Source organism: Belonocnema kinseyi, chromosome 9 (genome assembly GCF_010883055.1).
Source record: "Belonocnema kinseyi isolate 2016_QV_RU_SX_M_011 chromosome 9, B_treatae_v1, whole genome shotgun sequence".
Lineage (NCBI taxonomy): Eukaryota > Metazoa > Arthropoda > Insecta > Hymenoptera > Cynipidae > Belonocnema > Belonocnema kinseyi.
In genome coordinates this window covers 132467480-132482032 of record NC_046665.1, presented here as the reverse complement: position 1 = coordinate 132482032, position 14553 = coordinate 132467480, and the positions used below count along the sequence as shown (strand labels likewise).

At 31.9% G+C, this 14553-nt stretch overlaps 1 protein-coding gene across 1 annotated transcript in view; it reads left to right on the top strand.

Moving 5' to 3' along the window:
- LOC117179425 (E3 ubiquitin-protein ligase UBR4) overlaps window positions 1-14553 on the top strand; it is a 94626-nt gene that overhangs the window by 19008 nt on the left and 61065 nt on the right. Inside the window, exons 7-8 of the mRNA XM_033371197.1 lie at window positions 5822-10528; window positions 14169-14326. Coding sequence (XP_033227088.1) covers window positions 5822-10528; window positions 14169-14326 — 4865 coding nt within the window. The remainder of the gene's footprint in view (window positions 1-5821; window positions 10529-14168; window positions 14327-14553) is intronic.

Below are 14553 nucleotides of genomic sequence, written 5' to 3'. Positions count from 1 at the left end.
GGTGATGGAATTTTTCTGAGGTCAGATTCGGATTCAGCGCAGCAAAAACCTTCGGGTATAGTAGGTCTGGTCTCTGATTCTGAGAATTGTTGGCCTGTGTAAGTCAAGTATCTGGTTGGAAGTTGTTTATATATTTTGTCCAAAAATTAATTTTTTTTTGGGTTGAATTTAATTATTTTTTATTAAAAATGTTTATCTCCTTTGGTTGAAATATCAACTAATACATTGTTTGTTTCAAATTCATCTGTTTTGAATGAAGATTTAATTACTTGTTTGAGAGTTGCTCTTTTGTTGAAAATTCGGGTTTTCTTTGACTGAAAATTAATTTTTTTTAACTGAAAAATTAACTATTTCAGTAGCAAATTTAACTATTTTTTGTTTTTGAAAATTAATTTTTTACTGATAATATAACTTTAATATTTGTTTGAAAAATTATATATTTTTTTAATTGAAAATTTGGACTTTTTTGGAGCAACAAATTTTCTAGGTTATAAATGAATCGATTTGTTGTAAATTTAATAATTCTAGTTAAAAACTCATCATTTTGGTTGAAAATTCATGTTTTGAGTTTCAAATTCAAATATTCCAGTTGAAGATTCATTATTTTTGTTCATAATTTTATTTGAAAATTCATTACTTTGTTTGAAAATTAAACTATTTTTTTGAAAACCTGTTGTTTTTTGTTCTTGAAAATCAATTTATTTAACTGAAAGTTTAACTATTCTATTTTTTGTAAAAAAAAATGGATATTTTTTAGTGAAAAATTAAAGTTTTTGTCTTAAAATTGATTGATTTTTCAAGATTTCGCTCTTTTTTGTTAAATGATGTTTTGAATGAACGTCATGAATTAAAATAAATGTTTGCATTTTGCGGAAAATCTGAATATATTACTTTTAGTTGACCGGGAAAATGACCAGGAAAAATTGGGAATTTTCTTCCAGGATTTTCCTTTCTTTTCTCTATCCTTTCCTGGAAGACCTCGAAAAGTCATGGAATTTTTAAAAAGTGTTTAATAAACTTGGAAAAGTCATGGAATTTAAAAAAAAATAACTGGAAAACCTGGAAAAGTCATGGAGTTTTGAAAAAATTACTGGAACTTTTTTAATCGGCTCTATTTTAAAGTCTTAATTATTTAGTATTTTATAGCGAATTCTATATTTGAAAATTGCAAAAGAAAACGTAAGAAAAAGACAAATATCAAAGTGTAAAAATGAAATGAAATTTAAAATTATATGAGAAAAGCAAAAAAAAAAACTGGAAAGGTGTTGAATAACATAAAACAATATGGTTATGATTTGGACTTTTTTGGAGCAACAAATCTTCTAGGTTAGAAATTAATCGATTTGTTGGAAATTTAATAATTCTAGTTAAAAACTCATCATTTTGGTTGAACATTCATGTTTTGGGTTTCAAATTCAAATATTCCAGTTGAAGAGTCATTATTTTTTTTGAAAATTCGTCGCTTTAGTTGCAAATTAATTTTTTTAACTGGAAATTTAAATATTCAATTATTTTTGTCAATTTATATTTTTAATTTAAAATTCATGTATTTTCCATCAAATTCAACGTCTCTTTGTGATTTGATAAGGCAAATATTTCTATAAAAAATCATCTTATTCTGTTGAAAAATCGTCATTGCGGTAGAAAATAAATCTTTTTGGTTGAAATTAAAACCACTTAGTTCAAAATTAAACTCTTTTCTTAAAAATTGATTTTTCTGTTAAAAAATTCATCTATTCCAGATAAAGATTAATCATTTTAGTTGGAAATTCATTAGTTTGGTTGAAAATTCAAATTTTTTGTTAAAAATTTATATCTTTTTTTTTTAAAAAATCGTCTTGGTAGAAAATTAGTCTTCTTGTTTGAAAATTAATTGTCTTTTTTTTTAATTAATTTTTTTCCGCCTAAAAAAACAAGTATTGGAATTAAATATTTAAAAAATTTATCAATTAATTCATCTTTTTGGTTGAAAATAAACAACTTAGTTCAAACATAAATTAATTGTTTTTAAATAAATCTTTTGGTTTTTTGCGTGGAAAAATACTTTTTTAAATGAAATTTGAACTACTTAATTTTTGTTTGACTATTTATGTTTTTAATTTAAAATTCATGTGTTTTTCATAAAACTCGGCGTCTTTTTGTGATTTAATAAGGCAAATATTTCTATTAAAAATCATGTATTCAGTTGAAAAGTCGTCGTTGTGGTTGAAAATTCATCTTTTTGGTTGAAAATAAAACCACTCAGTTCACAATTAAACTCTTTTCTTAAAAAAATATCATTTTTTAAAATGCATCTTTTCCAAATGAAGATTCATCATTTTAGTTGAAAATTCATTAGTTTTGATGAAAATTAAACTTTTTTGTTTAGAGTTTATATATTTTTTTAAATCGTTTTTCTTGGTAGAAAATTAATCTTCTTGTTTAAAATTCATTTTTGTTTGTTGCTTAAAAATTCAAATATTTAAATTAAAGATTAATAATTTTAGTAATTAATTCATCATTGTAATTGAAAATAAAACTACTTAGTTAAAACATAAATTAAATTTGTTTAAAAAATAGATGTTTTTTTTGTGGAAAAATAATTTTTTAACTGAAAATTTAACTAATAAATTGTTGTTTGACAATTTATCCTTTTAATTAAAATTCATCCATTCCAGATAAAGATTCATTTTGTTTGAAAATTCAAATTTTTTGTTAAAAATGATTTTTTTTGTCTAAAATCGTCTTTCTTGATAGAATATAAATCTTTTTGTTTAAAAATTAATCGTCTTGTCTGAAAATTCATTTTTTTGGTTAAAAATTCAAGTATCGCAATGAAATATTCACAATTTTAGTAATTAATTCATCCTTTTTCTTGAAAGTAAAATTGCTTAGTTAAAACATAAATTAAATTTGTTTTTAAAATAAATCTGTTTTTTTTTTATGTGTATAAAAATACATTTTTAAACTAAAAATTTAACTAATCCATTTTTGGTTGAAAAGTGATCTTTTTTAGTTCAAAATGTAACTATTCGTTTAAAAAATGATATTTTTTCAGTTCAAAGTTCAACTTCTTGATGAAGAATTAATGTATTTTGTTTTTAAATCGTCTTTTTGGTTGAAAATTCAAATATTTGGTTAAAAATTTATCTATATTTTTGAAATTCTTAATTTCTCATTAAAAAGTTAGAAATTTTAAGCGGCTTGAATTGAATTTAATACAGTAACCACATTATTTTAACTAAATATGAACTGAATTTTAAGTATAAATAGATAGAATAAAAATGTGTTTGAATATATAATCAAATTTATGAACTTTATAAAAAAATGCAAGAAATGATTAATTATGTCTTTAGTAATATTTAATTATTTTATTAATCTATTTTGAACTTCAGCTTCAGAAGCTATCTATAGTGCTAAAATATTTAAGAATATCTTATGATATTAATTAAATTCCTAGAAACTGAAAAGAAAATTATCATTTAAAATAAAATCGGGAAAAAATTATACCTGGAATTGTCAGCAAATTTTTTTCCAGGACTTGAGGAGACACCCTGATTAAGATTAATGTAAAAAAGTTTTCGAAAGAAAGCATTTTGAAGTTTATAAACAGGTCTCTCATGGCCTGTTTCATCAAAATTTCAATCACTTTTCATCACTCATCTTTCATCATTTAATTCAATCATCATTATCAAAAATGCATTATCATTAACATCATCATCAAACTCTCAAAATGCAAAAACAATGCAGACCTAACAAGTCTGAACGAGATACCAGGGCCACCAGATTGAAAGTGCCAACTGTGTGGTAGTAAATCTCTCGTACAATCCATTCTAATATTTCTCAGGCCTCGCAGACCGGCCCCTATATCCCCTATTGTACCCTAAATATATTTCAACTTTTATTTTAACAGTTTTTAAAATAATTAGTTTAATTCTGATATTTTTTTTTAATTCTGGTGGCATTCAGTTTAGAGTACGCAATTCGAAAATGTTTCACTTAAAAAATTTTCCCATTTTAATTTTTAAGTGTACATTTCAATTTAAAGACTTAGGCAATACAAAATTCAGGGTGGCCGCTGAACTGGGAAACCGGGCATTTTTTATGACCGGGAAAAATCGGGAAATGACAGTGATTTTTTTTTACAGGGAATTTTACAAATTTGTAAAAGAAAAATCTGTCCACGTTCTATTTTAACAGTTTTTAAATAATTAGTTGAATTGTTATGTCTTTCAATTATGCTATTATTTAGCTTACAATGCGTAATTCAAAATTTTTTTCTTTAATAATTTTCCATTAAAAATGTCTCAATTTAAGCTTACATTTTTAATTTATAGAATTTTTAAATGCTTTCTTAAAGACTTGAACAAATAAAAAATAAAAGCCTTTTATGTTAAAAATTTTGGATTAAAAACATTTTTATTTAATAAATAAATCAATTTTTTTAATCCATCTGTACTTTAAGTAATAAAAAGTGAACAAAAACGATTTTAAAACTGTAAAAAATTTGAGAATTTTTAGATTTTAACGTTAAAACTTAAACGGTTACAATTTGAAAGGATTAGTCATTAAACAAATGTGAAGGTGTGAAAATATTTCATTTTTAACCCATTCAATTTGACATTTTTAATTAAAAAAAGATTAATTATTGAATATTTAGCAATATTTGAATTTTTATTTAAAACAAGTAAACTGAAAGTCTGGAATTGTTAAAATTTTGAAGAGCCTTTAAACTTTAAACGTTACAATTTTAATTGTTGTATTTGAAAAATGCTTAATTTGTAAGAGAAATTTTTAAATTTTGATGTATTATTTACAAATGAACATTAATAGAAAAAATTTGAGTAACTTTAAGAGATATTTAGGAGTTTTAAAACGATAAAAAATTATCCTGCAAATTTTAGAAAGTTTTCTTAAAATCTTTTGGAATCTTTTTTGAAAATTTTGTTTAAATGTTTAAACAAGTTTTTAAATATTCTCTTAAAATAATTTTTGAAAATGAAAAATTATTTTTAATTTTCCTATGAATATTGGAAAAATGATTTGATTATTTTGAAGCCTTTCACAATTCTTGAAAATAATCTAATTTTTTGTTTACAATCTGCGAAAATCTACATTTTGTTTTATATTAGGCTATCATTTCAAGTTTTACATTAAGTTTGAATCTTTTCAAATCTTCTATATATCTCTTAAAATTACTCAAATTTCGCCTACAAATAATAAATGTTCAATTGTTATTTATGCATCCCAATTGCAATGAATTTTTTCATTTTTCTAACAGTCTAAAATAATTAATGAGCTACTGCTTTGCATATTTTAAATTCCTGAATATGTCTGAGCTAAAAAATAATCTATATTCAACCGTTGATGTAACCTGAACAATAAGAATATTGTTAAAAATCTTAAATTCTCTTAAATTCTTTTAAATTTTCCTCAATTCTGTCATATTCGCGGTTATATAACCTGAACTTAAATTCTCGCGAATTCAATAACTCTAGGTAGACCACCATTCCCAATAGAATTCCTGAATTTGTTACCAGGTTAGCTAAAAGACTTGAAAGACCTAGAAAAGCTGTGGAATTAAAAAAAAAGTGTTTAATAAACCTGAAAAAGTCATGGCATTAAAGAGAAATGACTGGAAAACCTGAAAAAGTCATGGAATTTTGTAATCAGAGTCTTGTAGCAACCCTGGCTACTCTTTGAGTGCGAAAAAAGTACCCAATGAATGTGACAAAAAGTACCCTTTGGTCCCTATATTTTATTCCATAGGGACTGTGAGGCCTGTATACTTTTTTTTTTGTTATTCATAATTTTTCGAATTCATTAATTCCAATTCTATCAGGTGCAATGGAATCTTCTGTCTGGAACAAGTTTAGTATGCGACGCAAAAGAAGGCAATAAACAAGCCTCGAGAATCTACACACCCTGGAAGGAAATCGAGGACAATTACCGGAAATTCAGTCCCCAGGATGAATTTTCAATGAAGCCGAGATTCTACAATCTGACAGCTTCCGATTTCAACAATCAAGACACGCCCAAGCTCGACGGCTTAGCCTGCAACTTTGTCCTCGGAACTCCCGACAAAATGAAGTACCCTCTTCTTGTAGACGCTCTAATCGACATCCTCAACATCATCAATCAAACCTGCATACCCAGAAAACAATCTGCAGATGGCAAGGAGAAAATGACTTTCACAGGATTATGCGCCACTCAATATTGCTTCTCGATCTGTTGGCGATTGCTCCTCATGTTGCCGCCATCCACCGCCTACATGGACGAACTCGCTCTCGGCGAAGAGATTCCCGCCACTCCCATGCTCCTCTATTCCCTAATTTGGGGACCCAGAGCCGCCTGCAAAACATTCACCGGATGGATGAAGGATTGTCTCGTGAAACAGGGAATGTATACCCAATACGCTGAGAATCTTTTAAAAACAATTTCCTCGACCGTCACTTCTCTAAAGTACGACGTGACGCTCGCCAAAAATTCCATCAAAGCCTTAATTCCTGAAGTGAACGATGACAAGGTGATGCCAAAAGCTTCTCTGCCGAAACTCAGCTCGCTTTGTATCTTGGCCGCAGTTGTTGGCAAACTTCAAGTTCTGATGGACGAGAGTTTATCGAAAACTTGCAACGATAATAATCTCGAAGCTTCGAAAAATTCGCAGTCGCCGGAATCGATTACATCGAATATCAACAAAATGGTGGTGGATATTCTGCCGCATATTTTAAAATTGACGAAATCCGTAATCGTCGCTTGTCGATCCAGCGTTCTTTATCATGTTCAGGATACTTCGGAGGCCCAGAGCAAATACAGCTTGAGAGACTACACCGTGTTGGATATCATAATCGCAATGGACGGTATTATTTCGATGGCTGGTGCCAGTTGGGCACTAGAAACATCCCTAGTTACATTATTACCCAGCACGATTCGATCTGCCTTGGATAAATGGAAATCCGTCAATGTCGCTCATGTTCCCTGGAATACTTACGCCAATGACATCATCCCTGCCGAAAGCTACATCCTAGCAACGATAAATCATCACATTAATCCGCTGTCAGAGTTTGGAATCTTCTCGATTAATCCTTCACTCAAGAATCTGCTCTATTCGTTAGTCACCTTTATCATGGAATACGTAAATCCAACGAGTGCTCCCGAGAATTCCGAGATTAGGCGGGAAACTATCGAGCTTCTGATTCCATTGACAATGGATGCTCGAACCGAGTATGTTCAGGAAATGGCGTCCAAGACTTTGGGGAAGATTCTGGGCGATGGGGAAAGTGAGGCCCGATTATTGAAAGTTCATCTCTTTGTGCTTTCGTACACCTACAATCTGATTGTTGATTACACAAGTTATGCGGAGGAGGAGTCGATCAATGTGACGATTGACGAGCAGATTCTTAAACACTGTATCAAGTACTGGGAACATTTGCTAGAGAAGCCCGTTGGATATAAAGCTCTTGGTGAATTTTTCTCACCCGAGTCTAATCGCACCCTCGTTTCCATTCTTTTGTCAATCGCCTCGCCTCAAGCCTCTCAGCAATTTGGTACTCATGTTTTGCACTTTTTCAACAAACTTTTCAAGACAGCGGAGAAGGTGAGCGATTTGAATTTAGATCGTCTGTGCAGTTCCGTCTCGAATCTCGCGAACGTGGAGAATGACAAGCTTCAAACGTGGCTGAGACATGTGATTCTAGGAGCGGCGAATATTCCTCCGGCTGCTGTTGTTCAGACACCTGATGCTGCTATTACGACAACTGTCGCTGTCAGCGGCACCGAAGAAGCCCAGAAGACTGAGGAGTCGAATAATCCCTTTAATAATGAGACGAGTTGGCAACCGCTCTTGGTGGATGGAACTACCACGAAAACTAACAATCAGGAGTACAAACCTCTTCAGGAGAATAATCAACTTTTACAGGCACTGACGAATTATATCGTGAAAGAGAACAGTATTGTCAGTAGTGGAGTTTCCGTGACAATGCTCCAGGCGCTGATTCCCCTCGGCTATCATATCCTGTCGACAGCAATCGAAGGCGTCAGTTTTCCCGATCTGATGCAAGTCATGTCAACATTGGCCGACGTTGGATCCGACAAAGGCCACAAGCTTCTCTTCAAAGCTGCAACTGGCTGGGTGGAAATTTGCAAGCAGCAACTGATGAACAAAGATCCCCAGTCGTTGGACAAGCCCTCGCCCTACACCGAGGCTGGATGCTGCGTATTGAATTATATTGCTGATGTTGTGAGTGCAGTTTGTCCTCAGCAGTTCTCCCTGCAAGATCGAGCGACAAGTCCACCCTGGGAAGGAGCGACTCCCTTGAATGACATCAACGACAGCGACTGGAACGACGATATTGCCCACGAGGATGATGACTCGGCGGCTGAAGATTCGGACGAAGACAGTCTGTGCAATAAACTCTGTACGTTCACGATCACTCAGAAGGAATTTATGAATCAGCACTGGTACCATTGTCACGATTGCAATATGGTGGATGGTGTGGGGGTCTGCACAGTTTGTGCCCGAGTTTGTCATCGAGGACACGACGTCACCTATGCGAAATACGGTAACTTTTTCTGCGATTGTGGCGCCAAGGATGATGCCTCCTGTCAAGCCTTGACAAAACGCAGTCCGCAAAGTTCGGAGCACCAGGTCGCAGGGAATGCGGCTTCGTATCTGACCACTGCCGGCACGGACAGTAATATGTTGACGAGCAGCCTCAGGAGAAGAGCCTCGAGTCCTCTCAGTTTCAATGACAAGAGCGAGAGAAGTGGCAGGGACAAACAGAAGCTGGGAATTCTTGCGAAACAGCTGGAAGGATCGAAAGATTGGATTCTCTCGCAACTCTGGTCGAGTGGTCTCGTCTCGTCACTCGTGGAATTAACCAGTACTCTAGTTCCCGCTGTGGAATCCTGCTGTCAGAAGCACTCGGCCGTTGGGTGTCATTCTCGAGCCCAGAATGCTCTCAGACAACTTCACACCTTGGACAAGAAATTTGAGCACACGGATCAACTGATGCTGCCGACTTTAGGATCGCAGGAGGGCGCATTTGAAAATGTCAGGATGAACTATTCCGGGGATCAGGGACAGACAATCAGACAACTTCTCTCTGCTCACATGATCAGAAGAGTTGCGATGTGTTGTCTCTCCTCTCCTTATGGAAAGCGACAGCACCTCGCTGTCTCGCACGAAAAGGGGAAAATCACCGTTTTGCAGTTGAGCACTTTGCTGAAACAAGCGGATTCGTCCAAGAGGAAATTGACATTGACGAGATTAGCTTCAGCGCCGATTCCTTTCACAGTTCTATCCGTCACCGGGAATCAGTGGAACGAAGATTTCCTCGCGGTCTGTGGACTGAAGGATTGTCATGTTCTGACGTTCAACAGTTCCGGAACAGTTTCCGATCATTTGGTACTCCATCCGCAACTGGAGACTGGCAATTTTATCATCAAGCCTCTCTGGCTGCCCGGATCGCAGACACAACTCGCTCTGGTAACTGCCGATTTTGTGAAGATTTACGACTTGAGCAAGGACGCCCTGAGTCCACAGTACTACTTTTTGGTGCCTGCTGGCAAAATTCGCGATTGCACCTTCATTCACGCCGAGGATGGTATGTTTCATCTCTTGCTGATGTCGTCGGCGGGATATATTTACAGTCAGGCAATGGACGAGGAGAGTTTGGCCAAGCATGGGCCCTTTTATGTGACAAACACTCTCGACATTTATCATCCGGAGATCAAGGACAATGGACAGGTTGGAGGAGGAGGCGTGTCGATTTATTATTCCCACGCGTTGCAACTCTTGTTCTTCAGTTACGCCTGCGGCAAGAGCTTTATCGCGCCCCTGAAGTATATGGATTCGGACATCACTGTCGTGTTTATGATCAATCTGGCGAATAAGAACAATGGGAATAAATCGAATAATAATCAACCGCAGCCGCTCTGTCAGTGGAGCGAGATTGCCAATCATCCGGGATTGGTGTGCTCGGTCTTGCAGAGCAGTAATAATCCGGTGATTCTGATGATTAAACCGGAGACGATTATGATCCAGGAGATCAAGGTTGTGCCGGCAAAAGCGAAGATTATGGACATGGTGGCAATTAGGCATCCGAGCTCGAATGCTGAGCACAGAACGACCCTGATTTTACTCTGTGAGGATGGAAGTTTGCGGATCTATATGGCTGCGATGGACCAGACTGGATTCTGGATGTCGCCAAGTGTTCAGCCAGTTGGAACTATGGCGACGATCAAGCAGCCGAAGAAGAAGAAGACGGCAAAAGCTGGGAAACCTTCGGGCTCGGTCTCCTTCCCGATTGATTTCTTTGAACATACCCAGGCGATGAATGATGTGGAGTTTGGCGGGAATGATCTGCTCCAGGTGTATAATGTGGCGCAGATTAAACATCGACTGAATACGACAGGAATGTATGTGGCTTCGACGCGATCTCTTGGATTCAATGTCGAAGTGGTCAACAATGATCCGACTCTAGTCATGACGGGATTTCGAGTACAGCTGGGAAATCAGGATATTCAGAGGGCGCCACTTTTTGTTGAGGTGAGACTGTTTTTACCTGTATTTTCAACTTTGGTTAATTAATTCCATTGAGTCATAGAGACTTCAAACATTTACGAAAGATTTCACGCGATTTAATCATATTTTAAGAGTTTTTACAGCTCTTCATGTATTTTACCACATTTTCTAGGATTTCAGGAAATATTATCATATGAGTTTCACGGAAATATTACAGTGAATTTCGACGAATTTATTTACGAAATATATGAGGTATTTTGTAGCTTTTCAAAGATTTCAAGTGATTTGAAATTATTTTTTGGAATTCACCCTAAATTCTTTTAATTCTTTGAAGTTATTTTGAATTTTGTTTAATTCACTTGCATTTTTCTAATTATGCTCAGGGTTTCCATCTTTTTCTTTTAATTGAAACTAATTAAATTCTGTAGAGGTCTGTCGAGGGCGATTTTGCTAAAAAGGCTCTGTTTGTTATTCAAGTTGTAAAACGCTAAAAAAAAAACATAATTTTTCATATTTGAGCTGCCTGTTTTGTAGAATTCATTGATTTTACCTCAAAAAGGTGAAAAACTGATAGATTTAGAATCTATTAATAAATCCTAATAACTTAGATAAAGTTGGTAAAATCTGTTCAATTGTTATAAACAAATTTATGAACAAAATCAATTATTGTTGTACATTGAAGCCTGGAAGTTCTTTTCATCATGTTTTCCCCCGCAAAATCGAGTGAAATTAATGTTTCGTTGAAATCTAACACTAAAGTATAATTTTTTTGATTGTTATAAATAAATTTCATACCCAAATTTAATAAATAAGCGCCTCTGTATATATATATAAAATGCATTTTTTGCGCAATCATTAGGTTTGCCTTCGAAAATGAAAATTCCATGACAAAAATGGAATATCAAAATATTTACCATTGTTAGAAACAAAACTGATTAACAAATGCATTAAGCGGTCACTTTTTGATAGAAGAAAACCATTTTTTTTTGCATAATTGTTCATTTTATCCCTAAATTAATATTCTTATGGAGGAAACTGACGTTTGACAAATGCATTTATTAATAGCCAATTTCAAATAGGAAAAATCACTTTCTTAATGAAATATTGATTCTATCATAAAACATGAAACTCCTAAGACTCAAGAGTCGTAAATAATGAAAGTCGGGAAAACACAAAAATTCAATGGATACGAGCGTGAACTTTTCAGTGTCCTTCAAACAAAAAAAAAACAGCGTAGTAATTGAACTTTGAGTGACGAGAAAAATGTGAGAACCGGAACACGTAAAAAACGAAACGACTAAAAATCGCTTGTGTCTCTTGACTTGCAATTGCACTGTGCGCTAGACCGGGAAATCTGGAAAACCGGGAAATGACCGGGAATTTTATGAGACTGGGGAAAACCGAGAAATGACTGAATTTATTTTTTGACCGGGAATTTTACAAAATTTTTAGCATAAAAATTTTCTCCAACCTTGATTTCAAACGTTTTTAAATAATTTCCTAAATTGTAATTCTTATAAATTATTACATCATTTAATTGAGAATGCTTAATTCGAAAATCTTTCAATTAAAAATTTTTTATTTTAGAGTTTTAATTTTTAAGCATATATTTTAATTTAAAGAATTTTAAAATGCAGTTTAAAGGTTAACAAAAATAAAAATTTGAAGTTTTTAAAATCGAAGATTTGTTTTATAAATAACAGGGTGGCCGCCGGACTGGGAAACCGAGAATTTTACGAATTTTCAGAAAAACAATTTGTCCAAGTTCGATTTTAACAGTTTTTTAAATAATTAAAGTGCAGTTTTGAGGATTTAAACAATTAAAAATTAAAAGCATTTGAAGTTAAAAAAATTTGATAAAAAACAGTTTTATTTTATCAATTGTGAATATAAATAAATAAATAATTTTCAAAATGGATCTGTGCTCTAAGTATAGAAATCTGAACAATAATTGATTTGACCAAACAATTCTAGATCCGTTCAAAATTGGAGAATTTCCAAATTGTAACTATTTCAATCTAAAAGTCGATATAAGAATTGAAATTAAGATATAATTTATTCCGATAATTTTATTTTTAATAAAAATTTTCATGATTTCTTAATAATATATTTTTGATTCAGAGTATCAGATCTTTCTTTATATTATTTTTTATATTAAATTTATTAAATAAATTTATTAATATATTATTTCTATTAATTTTTTAGCTATTAAAAAATGTAAAGTGCGTTTTACTATTTTCAACTTAAAAATAAATCCATAATAATATAGTCATAATTAAAGGTTTTTATTAAATTAAAAGTATTGTGAGTCTAAATTATTTAATTTTTATCATATTTAATTTGTAATTCCTTAATGTAGAAAAAGAATATGTATTTAATGTTTAACAGTGTTTCACTGTTTATTTAAGACGAGTAAATTGAAACCAAATATTTAAAAGAAAACAATTTGAAACTGAATTGTATTAAATAGAAATCTTTGAATCTTTAGATTTTTTAAGAACTTTTAAACCTTTTGCGTTACAATTTTAATTGTTCTATTTAAAAATGGTTTTATTTATAAGTGAAATTGTTAAATTTTGACGCATAAATAAAAATTGAACACTTATTATTTGTAGAAAAATTTGAGTAATTTTAAGTTATACATAGAAGTTTTTAAAAGATTCAAAATTAATTAAAAACTTGAAATTATTTTAAGTAATTTAAACGAAGTGTGTTAAGATTTTTTTTCAGAAATTCTAAAAATATTTCAAAATTAATCGAAATTATCCTACAGTTTTTGAAAATCCTGTAAATTAAAATAAAATCCTTAAAATCTTCCATGTTCTTCTTTGATAATTTTTTTAATCTCTTAAAATCTTCTGAAACATTATGTTACAATAATTTTTCACAGTGAAAAATCATCTTCAATTTTCCTAAGAATCTTAAGAAAATTTTTCTAAAAGGGTATTCTAAAAGTTATAGGAAAAATTCAATTCATTTTGAAATATATTTCAAAGTTCTGACAAAAACTTCAGAAATTATTTTGAATTTGGGAAAATTGGAAACCACTTCTAGATTTTTCAAGATTTTGAAATCAAATTTTAAAGCTTTTGAAGGATGCCTAGACTATTTAAAATTAAAATAATTTAACTTCTAATTTAAGACCTGTTAAGTTAAAAAATTTATTTTTCAATTTTTAATGTGTCTAGCTTAAAATTACTTAAAATAATATAATTTTGAAATTTTTAAACGTGGATTTATATTTTTGGAACTTAATCTGAATCTTTGAACTCTATAATTGATAAAAGTTCTAAATTTTGCAGTTTATTTTCATTTCATTTAACATTGTTTAATTGAAAAGTGTTAGTACCTTCCATTTGGTACTTGTAAATTTTTGAGCATTTGGATACACCATTTTTGAATTGAAAAATTTTAAACTTCAATTTGAAAAGTTTGGAATTCAAGGGTTCCACTTTGAATGCTTTAATTTGTTGTTTATTGTTTATTACTTTATATGGAAAAATGTTTAGAATATAGTTTGATTTTTTTAAATTTCATTGGCCGTGAAAAATATTTGCGAACCGGGAAAGGAACGGGAATTTATTTCGTCGATTAAAACGGCCACCCTGAATTCAGTTTGTGTAGCCTAATCAAATTTTCAATTGAAACTCTCATTATTTTACAGATTTTTGGCAGAAATGTACGAATTGCGCTCACTAGGAGTAGATGGTTCGATATTCCTTTAACAAGAGAGGAAAGTCTACAAGCGGATAAAAAATTAGTTGTCACTTTCGGTCCATCTCAGGATGCTGAGGGCGTTATTATGGTGGATTCGATTAAAGTGTAAGTTTTCTTACATTAATTAACTCTTGGCTTATACGAGGGTGGATTGATAAGTTTCCGGCCTGACCAAGAAAAACAACGTTTTTAAGAATTTTTTTTTTTTATTTCTCAACATAATCTCCTCTAAGGTTGATACATTTCTCATAGCGGTGTTCTAGTCTAGTAATGCCATCTCTATAGAATGATTCGTCAAGCTCCTCAAAATACCCATTTACAGCTTCGATTAC